A 19,914-nucleotide genomic window follows, 5' to 3' on the forward strand; every position below is an offset into this window, starting at 1 on the left:
ACTAAAAAATTTCCTTTACTCTTTATAAATCATCCCCAAAAAAGTTAATATTTTTAAAGTTTCCTTTATTTTACCTTTTTAAATTAATAATTAAAAAATGTATTTCATAATGTGGAAATAAATGTAGCCAACATTTTAATTTCTACAGGAACGTAAGGTTTCCAAATAAAAAGGGATAACATTAAGATAACCTTTTCAAATTCCAAGGATGTTGGTTTTAGCTGGACGCGGGTAGATAGGTGCCATTTTTATTGATGAGTCATATTGATTTATTTTGTCTTGAAGTTTTATAGTAAAGGGGTTATAGAAATTTTAAGCCTGTTTTTTTTAAAAAGGGGAAGTTTTAGTCTTTTTTAAACAGACAATATGGTTATGTTTAATTATAAAGGTTTTAAAAACCCGGAAGCACGTAACTAAAACCCCTTTTCTATTATTAAACAATAGGATCATGGGGAGGTTATGTTCCGTTAAGCAAATTAACAGCGAGCAAATTCACTCGTGCCTTCTGGGTTTTTTGAAACCCCGAAAAAAACAAGTCAGAAAGTGATATTGGAGTTTAGGAAAACTAACATGTGGAAAAGAGGGGGTTCCCTCCCAGCTTATATATTATTCCTTTGTTTTTGAAACGATTTTACACTTTTTCACGTAAAAATGTCAATCCGTTTTGGAATAGAATTGGCAGAGGAATAGTAAACCTAACTTTTTGGTTTAAAATTTTTCTTAAGGTGGGAGATAAGATTGTTTTGAAATTCAGGCCAAAAAGGAATTTTGTCGGAAAGCAATCAATTTTGGGAAAACCAAAGACCCGTAAAGCCCTTTTTTCGACCAAAGACGGGTTACTGTACGAGAAGGATTCAAAAAGGGAATTGATGTTCATTATAACATATGAACGGTAAAACGTTAAAAACATTTTTTTTTAAAGTAGGGAAATGAGGGGTTTTCCAATTCCAAAAGGAACAGGGAGTTCCACTGGGTACATCTTATTGGGGTTTAAGGTGTGGGGCGAATAATTTTCCCCCATGGTTCCCCATTGCAGTGAAGAAACCCATAAATTACAATTGGCCGTTAATTTCCTTTAAGCGTATAATTTGGTATAGATGAACGGAAAAACAATATGGAAAAAACTTACTCGCAAAACCCTTGACAAGACAAAAATTTAAACAACCTGTTTATCAGGCCAAAAAAGGGCCCAAAAAGGGGCCGTTGACACTTCAAAATAATTACTTATTATATGGTTGAACAGAAATGTTTCATTAACATAAGTTAGGGAAAAAAGAATGTGAAGGAAAGCAACAAGTAGAATCCTAATAAACATATTTGGGGGAAAAAGGGGATTTCGAATTTTTGTACCCAGGTTCAAAACCACATCCTGCTAGTAGGAAAGTTAATTTGTTCTTTTTTTGTTGAATTCAAATCGTTCATGAATTATTTTAACGTATAATACTTAAAAACATTGGACTTTTAATTGTCCCTAACTATAATAATATTTCTTATTCCATGACCCAAAACAAGGTCGATATTTAAAGAGACGTTTAAATTCTTTAAGGGAATTAAATTTTTAATTTAATTTTTAACAAAATTTATAACTTGGTTTATAAATAAAATTAAACACATTTTCAAAAAAAAGAACGTAAAAAAAAATAAAAATTTGAATTATACAATCGTTTAAAAAACCCAAAGACCAAAACCCAAAAGATTTTTTTTGGTTCCAAAATTTTATTGATATGTACAATTAAAACATTATGAAAAATTTTATGGGGGGGTTAAATGGGGGGGGGGGGGGGGAATAAAAATTTATTTATATAAAAGTTTTCCAAAATCCCTTTATGTTTTTTTAAAACCCATATCGTTTATTTTCAATTATTATCGTCATATAATCAAACAAATCCAAGCTAAAACTTTCATTTTTATTTAAAAAAATTAATTTTCGAAATTTTTTAAATAATGTCAAAATAAATTCAGGCAAAATGGAATTCCTTTCTTTCCTTTTCCAATAAAGAAAAAATAACAAAAAATTTTGGTAACTCCGTCGTTTTAGAAAGTTATTAAGGGATTAAGGAAGCTTTTCAAGGAATGTTTTTAATTTTTTAAAAACAAATTTAAAATTTCTCAATGTTTCCCAAAACAAGGTCCACATTTAAAAACTTTCCGTTTTTTAATTAGAACAAAGGATAATTTGGGGAATTTAATTTTTTTGGGTAATTTTATTTAATTGCGCAATTAAAAGTTCTTTTTTGGGTCTTTTAAACGGGAAAAAATCAGTCGAAATCATGAAATGAAACTGATTTGAAAAAAAACTTAAATTTTGAGGGCGAAGGCTTCTCCAATACATTTATATTTAAAATTAAATATGGATTACAGCGATTTTACTGTTTTTAAATTATGTCACTAAGAAGGGGTTTAAAAAAAAACCTTAATTTTGGAGCGGAAAAAAACCAAAAAATAAGGGTCTTGTTATCAACATGGCTTTTAAAAGGGACATATGTCGTAGGCATAGGATAAAATAAAATTTTAAAGTTCTTTCATAATAAAAAATAAAAGGAATCCAAAACACTATTTTTTTTAATACGTGCCAAAAAAGGAAGGGGGAAAAACGGCGGGAGCCGAACAATTGGCCAAAATTTAAAGGGACAAAAGAATGAGTCGGGATTATTAAACCAAAGGAAATTCTTTAATAAGTTTCCCCGAGGACAACCATTTAGTAAGTATAATACCCAAAAAAGTTTCGAAAATGTGAAAAGAGCCACGGCAATGTAAGGGGGGAAAAAAGGGACTGGGAGAAAAAACCGAAAAGAATTTTTGGGGTAAGGTTCTCGGGTCAGTTCATTAAAATTTTAAATTATTTTCCCTTTAACAATATTTTTGGATTTAAAACATGCTTTAAAAAGGAATTACTATAACCGTTTAAAGGTAATTTAAACCACAGGAATTCTATTGATTAGTTTTAAAAAAATCTCGCTTTTTTAAACTTATTTTAATCTTATCTTTTTTTGGTTATGGAATATTGAAAATTTAACAACTGCTGGTATTTAAAAGACTGCAGGTATATTTTAACTTAAAAATTAAGTTATCCCCTTCTTTCATAATTTAAACGAATACAATTTTTCACATTATTAAAACCCCTTTTTTAAATTGTGCTTTTTTCAAAATTTAATTGAACGGGTTAAGATCTAGGGGCTAACCCGGGTTACTTAAATCACCGAATCCTAAACCCCTTTAAAATTTTTTAAATGTCAAAGTAAAAAATCGTTTTAAAGGTAGTTAAATTAAGTAGGCCGAAATTAGAAAAGGGGCATGGTCAAGGATGGTCAGCATTGACTAAATTCTAATATAAGTACCCCGTGGTCCGCGCCGTGGATCAAGCATACAAAAACCAGATTCTGATTAATACCTTATGAATTGTCACGTATAATATACGCTAAGCTATATATCGATGTATTAAAGTAGCATCGACGTACAATTAGTAGTATTAGCCAGGCTGATATACAGTCCCTGGGCTCACGGTTCATAATGGACAGTGCTCACTATAACAGCCTCAGATCCGGCTATCTTACCTTCATACCATTGTACTCTACAACGAAGCAAATGGCTTAACTAGACGCTTAATTGTAGAATATGTCAAATCTCACACCCTCAAGAGTGTAGAGCGATCAGGTTGTCCCAGAAGTGAGTTCAACCAGGAGCTGTAACTGTCCTGCATAACAAAGCACCATGGTAAGGTGTCCAAGAAGCTGCTGTGTGGGACGATGGCGGCTTAAATTTGTCACAATGCTCGTAATGCACAAGTATAATACCCTCAATGTATCAGAGCTGCTTAGCCTACTTCTTGCTCTTTTACTAGATTACCATTACCGTTACCCATTAACGATTAGGCAAATTCGGCAAACTTTTAAATGTAATAGACATGAATTATACTACCTGAATAACAGGAACTCTATTGTAGGCTAGGGTATAAGTGGTTTAGTGGTTACGCTAGATTTATAATATGACAACGTGTGCATTTGTTACCCAGCAATACTAACCAAGATAACTATGAAATGTTACGGTGTCATACTGATGGTCTATACCCTGTATAATGAGTATTCAGTATCTGGCTATAAACATGCCCGTTCTGGTGAGTAAACAAATTTCCGTTCGTAACAATAGATGTCCAGATACATTATTTACGCCGGAAGTTTCGTTCTTAGAGGTTAGAGATCTTACATTTTACAATCATAAAAGGAAAAGCCAGCTTAAAGCACGTCAGTGATGTACCTACCTGCAGCGCGAGCGGCGGTTTAGATATACCCCATCACTGTTATCAACATCCATTGAATATAACCAATCATGGCATAGAGCTTGCAACAGATAAACAATTACGTCTGCCTAATTTATGTATTATATTAATCACAAATCATGAAATAATTTACAGCGTCTTAAACTATTAAGTGCATTAGTATGAGTATTGCTGAAAGTATAACGCAAGTCAAAATCTAATAAGTATTATACCATTTTAAAATATAAATTAGTAGTAATGTCTATAATTAGAACTTTAGGTCAATTTTAACTCAACCAATCATAATTCATATCCACCCAGCCATATACCCAGTTCATTTTCGCGGCGTCCGCAGTAGGTCCCAGTGTTCAAACTCGTGGGGACAAACAAACGGGGACAAAATAAATGAATAAATGAAAATAACTCATATTTTAAATTTTTTACGATCATCATACAAACTGCAAAAAAAAGTACATACAAAAAGTGTTTACCTTGGCGTGAGTTGAGTCACTTATTTGGGTGACTTCACACATATTCTTATATAAACATGATGCATGCTGCTGCAGTCTCCCAAACCCGCCAATCTAATTACGGACGTGGAGCCCCATACTTACAAATTTTATAAGTACGCGCAAAGTGCAAACTTATTTTTTATTATTTCAGCATTTGAACAGTGAGCTATTGAAGAGACTGGCTCAATTCGATCCTCTTGGCAAAGACGTAAAAGTTGACATCCATAAAGCAAATGACCGACTCAAAGGTAAGAGATTAAATTATACTTATCTCAGTTATCAGAAATCAGCATAGACCGACAGTTCACTGATCTCCAAATATTTACTTAATTTCAAGCTTCGTCACCACAACCCCAATCTAACTAATTACTTCAGGTCTGACAGCAACAGAGGTGAAGAAGGGCGGAAGCATGCCCACATATCTGCTCTATCAGTGGATTATAGACGTTATCTCTATAATCAGAGTGGGAGAAGCCACTAGGTGAGTACTTCCAACTCACTTCCGCTCCTTATCAGCCAGAAAATCTGCAAAAATACTATCCGAATTTATAATAAGCGTGTTGGACGATCACGTACTCCACGATATTTTATACCGCATTTCTCTGTTGTATTGTGAGACTGATTAGTATTACTATTAAGACACTGATTAGTGTAATTAGGAGACTGATTTTTATTGGGAGACTGATTTGCTCATTCCAGAGCATCGTCCACAGGTAAAGAAACGAAAGTGCAAGCTAGCAATAAGACGGGACGACTCACTTCTGTCAGAGAGTAATATACAAAGAGTAACAACGAGTTCAAATACAAAGAGTTATCATCAGAGAGTGAACAATTTACCACTCTGCATCAAAATATGTAATCTTCCATCCAAAAGAGTAAATCATGTTATCTTTCTGTACCTTACCTGAGCAAGTCGTGTACAACCCAATAGTTTTAGTTAACAATCGATTTCTTAGTTTGTGATGATTTATCGGTTAAATTCCAAATCAAATTGGTAGAATTCAGTCGTAGTAGATATCAATGTAAGATCGATAGTAATTTTTTGAGATTTTGTTAAGTTTTTATTGAGGTTTTTCCAACAGAGTTTTTTACCCTAATTCGTATATTTTGAGTCAGAGTATTTTGTACAGTTTACACAAATATTAAGTTTAAATTATAGTAATCAATCATGCTGAGACGTTACTCATAAGTTATTGTATAAAGTAAATGTATAATATACTAGTTTCCAGTGCAAATTTTATAACATATATTCGTACTTTCAGATTTGTTACCCTTCTATTTGATGTTATATAATATACATATGTACAGAACTCACAAACTTTGCGTTACATTTTCACCGTTTTGTCTCACTGGTTAGAGAGTGTTGACAATTGCAATGTATTCTCATCGGACTGTCAGTGAACTTTCTCACTCGAACTTGCAACATTGTCGTTAAAGTTGGGGTTCTTCAGATATCTTAACTTTCACCCCATTTTAGACTCAGTTTCATTACATAATCTTGAATTTGTTTACTATTTCTGCATATATTAACATTGAAAATTCCTGCTAGCAATGGAGGGACCGCGTGTAGAAGTGGCTCCGTTCCGGACCATAGCAGACTTTGTGACGGACGCCACATTTACCTCCCCTGCAGTCAGCGAGAGTGGGAGGTGGTACAACAGGGTCAAACAGAACCTGCTCTATTATCAAACAAACTACTTCGTCATCTTCATCCTAATCATCGTCTTTTATAGGTTTGTAGGTATAGTTTTGTTTTCTGAATTTTATGTGTTTTTACCATCTTACTATATATATAAAGCGAGACGATATATATGTATATATCTGTTACCATTTTAATGTGTTTTGTGTTTGGGAATTGTTTGCTTAGGTATGCCTGATTGAACAATTGCAACCAATCAAGGGATGCATGTGAGCGGAACAATCTACTACTTATTCCACGTTCACGGAGCCCATTTAAAAAATGGTTTATAAAACCCCCAAAACAAAAAATATCTCATAGGGTAAAACTTTAACATTTCGAAAAATTTTTTAACCAAAATTTTACCTTTACTTTTAAATTTTTCATGGGAGAAAAAATAAAAAAGAGGTTTGGGGGATTTTAACCCATTAATATTGTGGGTTTCCCCCTTCTCCCACAAATTGAAAAACCAAAGTAATATTGTTTATTCCTTCTTTCAAAAATAAAAGAAAGAGGATGGGATTTGGACCAAAAGCCCCCGCAGACCCTCTTTTCCTTCCCTTGCAAAGTTACTCAAAACCATCACTTCCCAAAAAGTTGAGAAACCCGAATTGAAACCCCCAGAGGTTTCATTAGGTTCAAAAAAGAACCTTCCGGTCAATCACCCCTCTTTTGGGGGAAAATTTTCAAACCACCGTCTTCTTTACTGAAAAGTATTAGAAATTTGGGGGGGCCGTTCACATTCTAAATTAAACTATGGACCAAAATCAAAATTTAAACAAATGAAAAGGTTTTTTTGGCATTATTTATGGACTTTTTTCAATTTTGGGATTATGGCCAACCAAATTTACTTCCTGTACATTCAAATCCTCGGATTTTTAAAAATTTGGTTATTCTTGGTTTTTATGGATTAGAAATGAGATCATTTTTACACATTGTGATTAAAGTATTTAAGGGAAAATAAAAATAATCAAACATATCAAGTTTTAATTGCGGTTTTTTTGTCTTGGACAAATTAAACTCCCCTAATTCTTTTAAATAAAGGGTATGGTACCCCAGGAGGCTGCTGTTTATGGATTCACCGCAAAATTTTCACTCCTTTGGCCAGTCTAAACTGAATACTTTCAGCATTTTTTCTTTTTCCAAAAATTTTTAAGTTGGTGTAGAGCTTTCAAGGGTGAAAAAAAAATAATGTAATTAATTTTAGTTTTCACTTTTTGTTATATTAAATAAAAAATTAAATCTTAGGTATGTTTTACTTAAAAAATTTTTTTAAGTTTAAATTTGGACCGAGGATCCTTGAATTTAGGATCCGCCGGATATTTAAATGGTTCTCCCGGGTTGGAAAAAATTTTTCCGGGTTTGGGTTTCATTTTTTTTTAAAAAAAAAACAAAAAATTAAAATTTTCTTATAAGAAAAATATGTAAAAAAAGGTGGAAAAAAACCCCATAAAAATTTTGGTTGTATTTTTCTTTCAGGTCCCATTTGGAACCCCCAGTTTTTAAAGGGGGGTTCCTTCCAAATCATTATATAACCAGGGGGAAATCGAGTTCCAGAATTTTTTGGGGTCTACGGTTGAAAAAAGAATTATTTTTCGGTTTAATACGGGCCTAACTAAAAAGCTGGTTTGAACTGAAAAAATTTAAGAAAAATTTTGTGGGTTCTCAAGTTTTTTTAATCGGAGTCCCGCCCCGGGTTTTAAGGGTTTCGGACCATTACGGAAATCCATCCAGATTTGTTCTTTAGTGGGGGAAAAAGAAAAAATTTTGGGTTGTGGTCCAATCAAGTATTTTCAAAAATACTTTGAACAAATCTTTTTTACAAATTTTTCGACCAGGGGTTTTTTGGTCAATTATAAGGTTACTTTTTTGGGAAAACCCTTTGCTTCCCGAGACAATTCAACCCGAGTTTTTAAAATTATGTAAACAAATTAGTGTGATTAAAAAAGAAAATTTTTTGGCCCACAAAATTTGGGCCCCAATTTGAACCTTTGGGAAAATTTTGGAAAAATGAACAATTTACAAATTCTTAGTATTTACTTTCCGTTATTATTAAAATTTATATTTCCCGTTTTTGCGACTAATCCTTATTGGCAAAAAATGCCCGTTGAATAAATTATAATATTACATTTGGATTTGAAGAAAAAGCATTTTCAAAATTTAGCACAAGGCCCAATGCCCCAAAAGTGTGGTTGCAAAAAAATTTAAACACGCGGAAAAAATTTATGAAATTTGCTCTGCAAAAAATTTGGGGAACCCGCTCAATCGGGGTTTCCCATTTTTGGGAATTAAGTATATTTATTTTGATTTTCGTTAAGTCGGTGACCTTTGTTACGTTATTATGTTTCAAATTAGGGAGTAAAAATTTATATAAATTAAAATTGCCGTTATTTTTTCTTGAAAAATGGGGCCCCTTATGGCCTTTAAGGTACCCGGGGTTACTGGTACTATACCCTTTTGGAACATTTCTTTTTTGAATTTGATCTCACCCTTTTAATTTCAATTTGTAAATTTCACCAAAATTTAGAAATTTCCAAAAATTTATATCTATTTTAAATTTTGTACACAGTTGGGCCCAAAAATATAAAATGTGTAATTTGAAATTTCCGGAGTTGTTCATTATTTTCCTTTCGGTTTCCGGCCCAAATATTCGGGGAAATTAATTTTGCGTTCCTTCAGCACAAAACTTTTCCGGTGTTTAACAAGGTCCTGCAAAGTTTTTGATCCGTTGATATTGTCACATCTGCTTTAATAGGTTTAATATGTTAAAAGGGGCATTGTCCTCATTTAAGGTGGTCTTTTAAATTTGAAGCCATTCTTGCATCTCCATTTGTATCAGTAAATCCCACTGTAAACATGAGAATCATGCCTTGTATGGCTGGGTAACGTACACGTCACATTTAACCAGGAAATACGGCTGATAACTGGCTCTCGTTCGACAACTAGAGTTCTCCAGAAATCACCCCTGTTGAACATTGTGTCGAACTAGATTCCAGGTAGCGTACTTTAGTTCGACAAATATGTTCCCTCCATTTGCATTTTCTGCTTGAGATTCAACGGTTCACGTCATGAACAGATCATGTGGTATTACAATTTGCAGGCCATGAATTTAATGAATGTAATGACTAACGAACTAGAGTACCGCGTGTACCAAATAGAGTTAGTTGATTTAGGAACAGTGTATTTTTCGTATCTAAACATTTTCAACTCTTTATACCTGGTGATTTAGTCAACAAACCTGTTAATCGTTGGCCTCAACCTCAAAAGATGGCAGCTGGTGATTGAACATTAAATTTTTAATAAAATCGGTAGACTAAAAATTTTTCAAAGATGTAACCGGTAAAAAAATACGCAGCTAAGTCCACGGAGTGGAGGAGATGTTGTTAGCAGTTGTTGTGATGGTTCTTATCGTGTCTGGAGAGTCGTTCAAACCCCAAAACAGAATCCCTAACCCTGTGGAAGCTGGAGACTCCAAATCTTTCATCTTTATGAACACAACACCAATTTCGGATCAATGTTACTACTTCTGCACCTCTCGTGAATCTCGAAACTACATCATTGGTCCAGTTGTTGCAAGTTTCTCTGCTGAAAGCATAGATTCTTGCAAGATGTACTGTTGGTACCACAAAAGTTGCAAATCGTTTACTGTCGAATTTCAATCATCAACTTGCAGCCTTTACAACAACTTTCCATTTTTGATGGAACCATCATTTGATGCGAAAAATTGCTCTTTCGATGTCATCGGAGATATCGAATGCTTAATGAATTATGAAAGAAGTCCTTCGGTCCCGTGTAGAACAATTGAAAACACTCTAAAAACAAGTGAGGATTTAGGGGGGGTTTTAATCCAAGACGTTCACAGTCGCCAGTGTTTAGGATTCGGGAGGTCGATGGAGATAAAGTGGATTGATTGCACAGATGGTATAACGTGGACGTTAAAGAAAAACACCAACAGAACCGGAAATGAAAATGAGACTAAAATGAAACTAATCCAATCAAACTCTCTGGGCAAATGCCTGGAAGTACGTAAAGACAGTACAACTGTGGATAACGGTATTGTTGTGGATTCTGTAGCTGCTTGTCAAGATGATAACGAAGATCAACTCTTTGAAATAGCCAGTGGGACATTTTATAGCTTAACAAGCAGGACAGATTCAACAGAAAACGACAACAAATGCTTCTTCTCAATAAAGAGTAATAAAACGTACATCACCTTGCTGTCTTCTAACAGTGTGCACTACCTAAACACTCTGAGATTCCTCCTCCCTGCGGAGCACCTTGCCCTGTGTCAAAGGAACAAGATCAAGATCCCTAACGGCCAGGTTGAAGGTAAATTACCTTTCTACTTACCGGGCAGCAACATCTCAGTAAGTTGCAAACCTGGTTATGGCTTCAAAGAATTTGACTTCCATCCTGCTTTGAAGATCACGTGTCAAAATGAAAAGAAGCGTGGACTGAAGTGTGACAAACCCGATGCAAAGCCAAGTCAGAACCCTCCGCTGATCACGATATTTGTTTGCTGTATGGCTGGAGAAGCCATTCTCATCGGTTTTTTGGGTGTGTTGGTTGTTGTGTTGGTGAAAAAGATACGCGCTTTAAAGGTGGATCACAGACCTGCCGAAGAAAATGCCTAATACGGACCCTGGACAGAAACCGTGCCGTTTTAAAGGCTATTCCAGATTTAAAATATCATTCTGGACATACAGCTTTTCATTAAATAAAATATCAGCTCACAAGTTTTCTTATGAAATGTTTTGTATCTATTGCAAAAATCAATTGCACTTTGCAGTGATCATGACGAAACGCTATTAAAATTTTGCCAACAATAGCCACCAACTCGCGTTTAATGCTTTTTTAAATTTTATTTTATGAACGTGGCACGTACCTGCTCCTCTCAAACGTGATATTATGGCTTTTGTTTAATAAAACCAGTATTTTCACTGCATGAGACTGAAGATATTTTCACTGTATGAGACTGAAGGTATTTTTCTGCAAACCATACTTCTAGGGATACCTGATATAATAGTGCAGTGGTGACTCATATATTCATATTTTTCACTGGTTTATGATAATAAATGCATCTTATATTATCACATATTCGTCATTAAATTATTACTAAATTGTTACTAAATTGTTACTAAATTGTTACTAAATTGTTACTAAATTGTTGCTAAATTGTTACTAAATTGTTACTAAATTGTTACTAAATTGTTACTAAATTGTTACTAAATTGTCACTAAATTGTCACTAAATTGTCACTAAATTGTTACTAAATTGTTACTAAATTGTTACTAAATTGTCACTAAATTGTTACTAAATTGTCACTAAATTGTCACTAAATTGTTACTAAATTGTCACTTAAGTATCACTTAATTGTCACTATATGTTCACTAAATTGTAAATTTCTGCAGTGCCGTGAACATGGCGAGATATCTGACAGGAATGTTTATCATAACTCTGATATTGGGAGCTCTAACCTTGAAAACAAGATACGGGCTTATGCCTGCTGCAGGTACGTACATTTCTTTTCATATTCTTATTCTTTGCAATCTCATCCATAGATACAATTACAAATAAATCGATTGATTTTGCATCTAAATGTAAATTCAAACTTTTCCTCGCCCACGCCTTAACGACAACTATATTTCAACTATTACACAATCTCGCTGAGTAGCTTATATATATACTCCCCCTGTATATTTAAATATTATTTGGGTTATTAAGACTATTTTCTATTATATATTAAGACTATTTCCTCCCAGGTATCGGACTGCTGGCTGGTTTGATGGGACACACCCCGGCCGTTATGTACACTGTTTGCTCCATCTTCATCCCCATTCTACGTTAGTTTTAAAAATCTTTTTAAAGATAAACACTATGTTTTCAGAGTAGAGATTTTAGATGAAGCAAGTGGTCAAAGCCTTGGTCACGAGTATCGTGGTCAAAGCCTTGGTCACGAGTATCATCAGCACTGGCAGAATAAGTGTAGATCTTCTTTCTTAAATTTTGAAATTATCTATTTCAGTATCGTTTATCCATGCTTCCCTGCGTACCCGGAACATGAAGAACAAGATGAACAGTGCAGTTGAGACGTTGAGGGTGGTTCCTACACCTATGGCTCACATTTTGGAGTGTTTAGAGGCTAACACTGACTATTTCAAACGTTTGGCGTCGATGGAAAAGGCCAAATAGAGACGTTTTGACGTTGGTTTTATTATGTATTATCATTATTAGGTATGTTAGAGGTCGGAAAAGATAATGGTAGTACTGGTTGATTTTAAAATTGAACATGACTAGATTTATGGACGATAGAATCTAATCTAGATTTCGTTGATCAATTATCATAAGTTAAATGCTTTTTAATGTTGTTTAAAACTAAGTTCTGGTAAACTTATTTTGAGATTCTATATATGTGTACAGTTGGTACAATCGCGACTGCTGGAATTTGGAAATAGTCTTTAATAATAGTCTTTAAATAGTCTATAATAACGAAGTTAAGTAATATTAATAGAAGTTTCTTGCTTATGTCAATATTTGTGTGTGTAGAGAATCGAGATACTGGTCGATTACAGCTGGAATTTTCACCATCAGATAATACTAGCACCAATAATTCGCGTTAATCGTAAATTACAATCTGACATGTGATCCAACAACGTTTTAATTATTTGAAAGTTCAAATGTTTTAAACATTACTTACAGTATTTCAAAAAGATAAATGCTTCTTAATAAAATGAGATGATAATGATATTTCATGTATTTCTAATTTTAATGATTCTTTGTCCGTATCATCAATTTATTTGTAATCTTTTAGAATTCATTGTGCTATAAATGTACGATGCTCTTGTTAAATTGTTTTTAGTCATTTAGTGTTTTTGCACATGGGTAAATACAATTTTATTTGGTTGTAATACTGTAACCACAGCAAAAGCATAGAAAGATAAACGGCAAACGCTCAATTTCTAATATAGTATCCGAGATTCACAACTTTTGCGTCGATTTTAATATTTAACATACTGTATACCTTACAAGACATATTTATGTGGATCATAATTAGCGGGGATCGAAATTATGGGGGAACGAAAATATGGGGATTTTTTTCAGAAATACAGTAATTCAGTACGAAATTTTAGAAATTCAGTACGAAAATATGAGGATTTTTTCCCATTTTTTCCAAAAATCCCCAAATTTCGTACCATATAAATATGTCTCGTAAGGTAACTATAAAGTTGTCGAATGACATAGGCTAATGACTTCTGCAGCAAACCTGACTTCCTTATGAGCGGTACTGTTTGACACGTGACACCTTGAATCTTGGAGTTTGACTAGTATTGATGACTGCTGTTCCTGTGAATGGTATAGGTAGCTACATTGAAAGATTGAATAATGGCTGACTCAGTGCAATCAATGTTTCGAAACAAATGGCATCGCCTCCCGAGCTTGCAGGGGCCAGTTTCATTCGACAACGTTACCATCTAAATGTCTGCGACATTCTATTGTGTGTCTGTCATGTCTGAAGACCTATCTTATGAGCAGCTTTATGTTGTTGTTTTTCATGGTCTTGTTGTTATTTTTATCATTGTTGACTTCAACAGTTTAGCCAATGAAACGTCAAGCTGTCTCATATTATTTCGTTTCCTTCGGCGCGGTGTTTAATTTATGAACACCAAATGTAAATTTAATTTTAAGTTAAAGCTAATCTGCTGGACCGCCAGAAAACATGACCTTTCGCCTACTCAATCATTTTAAACTCTTTAACCCAGGCCAAGCGACAGCTGAGAGCGCTACATCGTTCACCTGAATTTGAAAGAGAAGGCGAAATGAAATACATTTGAAATAGGTAAATAAGTCGAAACCCTGTTCATATGAAAAAATCTCTAGAGAAAAAACAGCAAAACTGATTATTTGAACATGATCCCGGACCTAATATCTGATTGAATTCATCACACCAGAAGATACAGTTTTTCCAGTTATGAGTTTGATTGTCCTCGATTTGTTCGCTTATGATTAGCTTTTAGTACAAGTAAAACTACAAATTCGGGTCCGGGTCTCGGAAAGTGGTAAGAATAAATAGAAAATATTTTTTTGTGATTATGGAATTTGACCAAAACCCATAATCATGGGTAGAGTGTACCGCTGCCAGTGTCTCTCTTTTCCAAACAAAAGGAAATGATATTAATTTGAGGAACAGTCCGCTAATGCAAATTGATACCGAGAATGAAATCGGTCGCTCGCTTTTTCAAATCAATAAGCTTTATTACAATTCGTAAGCCGTGATCGAATGGAAAAAGCGAGCGACCGATTTCATTCTCGGTATCAATTTGCATTAGCGGACTGTTCCTCAAATTAATATCATTTCCTTTTGTTTGGAAAAGAGAGACACTGGCAGCGGTACACTCTACCCATGATTATGGGTTTTGGTCAAATATCATCTCTTTTTGATTATAATGTCAGGATAATTTACACAGCTAGTCGAAACTTCATTAACAAGGAGGTAATTTCGACGATTTCGAAATTCTGCCTTTGAAAACGTTTCCTTGTGTTTAGTTAGGTATTTCTGTCGATAACCGACTGAATATGGCACTTTTTACTCATTCAAGTTGGCATTAAATTCATATATAATGCCATTTAAATATCGTGGAAAGCAGAATATATTCGAAATCACGAATGAGCAAATTTCTCACCTTTCGCACGTGCAAACTTTGAGCGGACGTCGCGTGCGCATACAATATTGAATCACCGTAAATTTTTGCATAGTGGTATTTAATATATAGTTTGATAAGCATGCAAAGTTTCAGAAGATTTCAAAAAGAACTTGGATCACAGCGGGACTCCAAAGTTGATAAAAATCGTGAAAATCAAAATTTTTAGCGATTTTAGCGATTTTAAATGAATTTGGGCGTGTCCCCACGTGTGCAACTTTTCGATTTTTAACTTTAAAACTAGCCTATAACACAATTTACACCTTTAAGAAGCAAAATTGAGCTCCACAACCCAAGGGATGGCCCAACACCAGAGAATACTAATTCACAACTTTTGTGTTTTTATAAAATTATTCTTCAAAAAAGCACTAACTTCAATAGCAAATATCTTTATGAAGGAGCAAGGTAGGAAACTATTCCGGTAGATTTTCGGAATGCTTGAACAATTATCTAAGATGAAAATGTCCTCAGATTTTGAATAAAATTACTCCTTAATAGTGTAAAATCGATTTAAAAAGTTGTTACTTTGTCAAAAGTCAAGTTTTAAAAACACTTAACTTGATGACGTCATCAAGTGATGATGATGACGTTAAATTATTTTTCAATACAATGTAAACTAAAGCTTAAACAATTATCTTTAAAACCTGTGGTTCGAAATGACTGTATCGTTTATACTTTTGAATCTACGGACACTTAAATGTAGGCTACAATTGACTGCAAAAAGCGTCTATACATACATATATATCTTCACGACAATCTGTTGTAAAACAGGGGTTCCAGAAAACCCACTTCCCGATACTCCTGAAACATGACATTTTTTTTACAGTCGATTTGGACAAGGTCTAGACGCCCTGCAAAGTTTCAGATCTCTAACTCAATTTTAACATGGTTTTTAAGGCACCTGAATATGGCGATTTTGGGTTTTTTACCTAATTTCGTATAACATGCTGGCGCGTATTTTGCGCAAATTTCTTAAAAACCTCCATACAACTATTTCTTATTCCTGTCATCTTCAACATTGAATTAGAATGTTTTGAACTTAAATGTACCTGCTGAACTACTTTCGATGAGTCTTAATGCCTGGAAAACAATAAAGGGGATATAATCGTATAGGGGGTAAATAGTGTTGTGAATATAAGGGCGACGGTAATGCTTGCCAGCATTGTGATATGTATTTTTTTGTACTTTTTGGGTTTTTTCAGATTTTTTTCATCTTTTGTAATAACAACAATAATAGGTAATGAATAATGTGAAATGCAATTTTGTTTCTTCGCCGTCAGTTTCGCCTCGATCTTCGGAGGGAACTTCAGTCATTTTTCTTTGTGATGTTTGCATTAGCAGCTTATAATGTATAAACCTACATAAGAGTTGTACATCAGTTTCGGTCTTCTTTAGACTTTAAGTATCCTTTTTTATTCTCTAAACACCTCTTCATCTTCTTGTCATAGGGTTCATGTTCATGAGTGGAATGAACTGTGTGTTGGTTCCACTGAACAGCTCGTCAAAGTCTGCCCAGTTGGCCTCAGTTGGCCTCAGCCGTTCCATGGTGTCACGGACAAAAGTCTTTAACATCTTTGATGATGCAGTAAGACTGTCTCCCAACGAGGTAGACCGACTATCGACTGCGTACGCAGCTCTTCGGAAATTCATTTTCCTACTGAAGGAGTTCCTGATCTTCCATCTTCGTTCGGAAACTCTTCTTCCTTCTTCCATTGGGGAGTAAATTAAAGGAAGGCATGGCTTTAGTCTCTTCACAACTTGTGAAGGATTCAGTCCAATCAGTATATTCAAGAACCTCTTCTGAATTTTCTCCAATAAATCCTGGAAGAGCGAAGGAGCTATTTCTTTCCTCGCGAGAGTTTGATCCGGGAACGGGAACCGAGAAAACGGGTTCGATGTTGATGCTTTCAACCTCTGTGTTCTCGTAACTAGATCTTTTGAATTTGCCTTTGGTGAAGAGCGTAGAGAAAACCATTTTAAATGATTAAGAATAGTTGTATGAGTTGTATTTTCAAGCGTATGAATGTGGAAATATCAAAATTGATAATTAGCACGTGCGATGTGTCCAATTAGTAGGGATCAGGAGGTTACCTAGCAATGTCGCCCACGTTCCTGACTAGCCTGCGCAAAGTTATTTTTCGAGATATTCTGAATTAAATTATTATTGGCGCTGAACCGATCAATTAAATCGTTAATTTCACCATGTTGCATGTGTCGTATCCCACTACACACTAGGCACTAATTGATAGCATACTATTTCGAGTTAGTGTTACTACTTTGCACAGATCCGTGTCATATCAAAATGCATAAAAAATAAGCATATAGTTGATTCACGATGTCAATCCTTCGCATCTCGCCGATCTGCATACGAGAAGCATTATTTGATGCGCGCGCGACCCAGTAGTGCATCGCGCTACAAGCATATACAGTTACATAATAGAAATATATAGTTACATAATAGAAATATACTGTATACACGATTTTCAAATTCAATCAATATGGAATTAACTGGGCGGATCTCGGCTTACCGGCTTTTACTAATTCGCTCGCCCAAAAATTTCACGTGATTTTGGTTTTTATGGTTTTGCAGCCGGCCGTACAAAACGGTTTTACAATAACCCTAATTCCAACGACCAACCCTAGGCCTAACCATAACCCCGAAGCTAACCATAACCCTTACCACAACCCTAACCCTAACCCGGGCCCTAAACAATCGAATTCATGTTTTACTAGCCTGTCACGTGACCAAAACGTTTTTTTGCCCATAACTCTCCGTGGAAGCATTTTCCCAGGAAACCTTACTGGCTGGAGCCTAACTTTGAAAGTAAAAGAGATAGAAACGTCTGGTTTTCAATAAAATGTTCGCCTTGTAAAAATAACGTTTCCCCCCAGGGGGAAAATTAAAAACAACGTAGATTTTGAATTATCGCGAAAAGTCATATTTTAGGTCATATAAAACTGCGCAGGTTTAACTTTGCAGATTGTTGTTCTCTGATTGGCTGAATCGTATCACGTGGTACGCGGTACAATTGCATCTTTGGAATGTTTGAAGCGTACAAATGCAATGAACTCACGAGCGCGCGCGGAGCTCAACAAGCTGTGAAAAGGCGATCACCCTGTAGTAATATCGCTAGCCGGTAAGGTCTGCTGGGTTTACCCTACGTCATGTGGGGTGATTAGGTAGTGCGCCATCGACAGTGAGCCGCGCGTGCCGACTGTAGGATGGTTTTTTAGCGCTAATTTCGGCCAGCACAATTTTCTTCAAACAAATAGATATTGAGTATTCTTCCCGACCTCCAATTGCAACAAAAATTGGTAAGCTTACTCATAGACTTACAAGGAAAGTGTCCGAAAAGTTTAAAGCATATCCAACCATCAGACATTATGTTCATGTTACAGCTAAAAGCAGCGTATTTTGTCCCATTTTGAACACTATATCAACTCCGATATCCATCAAATTTTTCGGACAGTTGTGAAAGCTTTATTGGAAGGTCGTCGTCAATTTTCAGAATGATCTCATTCACAATTCAAGTGTCAAGGAACCGAAGATATATCCGAATAATACGACAAAAATCAACGAATTTGGTCAAATTACGCGACTTTTACTCCAAAAGCCGCGCACCATCAAATATGGCACCTAGGCGAAACTCACTGATCTTTCCAAAAAGGTATAAAAATAAACAAATAGTATGACAAATTTGGTATTGTGAAAATTCTCACAGTCTTTAGAAAACAGTGGTACAAAAACTTTTAAAACCCGAGCAAGTTCATTTTTATCGTGCACCCCTTTTACTTAGGGTGATTCGGAATCAGCGTCCAAAAATACACAGATTTTGTAGCGCGATGCACTACTGGGTCGCGCGCGCATCAAATAATGCTTCTCGCATCGGTAGATCGGCGAGATGCACCACTGTGCCTCACCGAGCTGCGAAGGATTGACATCGTGAATCAAACACAGATTCAGATCAATTTCACACCCAAAGGACCTTTTCACAAGAATTTTCTTAAAATTTGGGCGAGCGATTTAGTACTAGTAGGAGCGCGGCCTACTATACCTGCTACCACTCCGTCATACTCATATCTGATATTTGGAGGACTTCGCCGCTTCGACGCGCCGCGCAAACTAGCATTCTTGCTTCGCAGAGCAACGATCTCGATGGGTTGACACCGTCAATCAAATCTGATATCTGCATGCATGCTCATAAACAGTAAATCTTGGGGTCCCCAGGTTGTATAAAATATGATAAAATACGCTCTGTTAGTGTTAAGTAACTTGGCTAACTTACAAATATCAATCCGACGAAAACCACTTTTATTCGATTTATCAACCGAATATGTATTGAGTACGATCGAATCGAACGAACGATCGATTGATTGAACACCAAATGTAAATTAAATTTAAAGTTACAGCTAATCTGCTGGACGGCCAGAAAACGCGACCTTTCGCTTACTCAACTATTTTAAACTCCTTAACCCATGCGTCTGGAGCTTGTAATTGTTGAACAGTCCAAATGAAACTTGATTTTATCACCTTGAAAACGGATAAATAATTGGATATCAATTTATAAACTTGATACAATAACAGCTGACAGAAAATTACACAAAAATTAAGCCACATAAAAATCAAAATTCCAGAAGGAATATAAAATATCATCACCCAATTGTTTAACAATTTTATCGATATTTCATAAAGTAATGCATTTCATTTAGAAATGGTTTAATGTTAACGCTTCTGAATAAAAATGAAAAGATATACTGTTAGGTAAACTA

At 35.0% G+C, this 19,914-nt stretch overlaps 1 protein-coding gene across 1 annotated transcript in view; it reads left to right on the top strand.

The window, feature by feature from the left end:
- LOC134826239 (PRA1 family protein 3-like) overlaps nucleotides 1–14,057 on the top strand; it is a 55,756-nt gene extending 41,699 nt beyond the window's left edge. The window contains exons 2-5 of the mRNA XM_063838543.1: nucleotides 6,315–6,500; nucleotides 11,857–11,957; nucleotides 12,208–12,288; nucleotides 12,471–14,057. Coding sequence (XP_063694613.1) covers nucleotides 6,319–6,500; nucleotides 11,857–11,957; nucleotides 12,208–12,288; nucleotides 12,471–12,637 — 531 coding nt within the window. The 5' untranslated portion in view covers nucleotides 6,315–6,318 and the 3' untranslated portion in view covers nucleotides 12,638–14,057. The remainder of the gene's footprint in view (nucleotides 1–6,314; nucleotides 6,501–11,856; nucleotides 11,958–12,207; nucleotides 12,289–12,470) is intronic.
- Nucleotides 14,058–19,914: the final 5,857 nt, after the last annotated feature.

This window comes from Bolinopsis microptera, chromosome 2 (genome assembly GCF_026151205.1).
Source record: "Bolinopsis microptera isolate Bmic1 chromosome 2, MBARI_Bmic_1.0, whole genome shotgun sequence".
Lineage (NCBI taxonomy): Eukaryota > Metazoa > Ctenophora > Tentaculata > Lobata > Bolinopsidae > Bolinopsis > Bolinopsis microptera.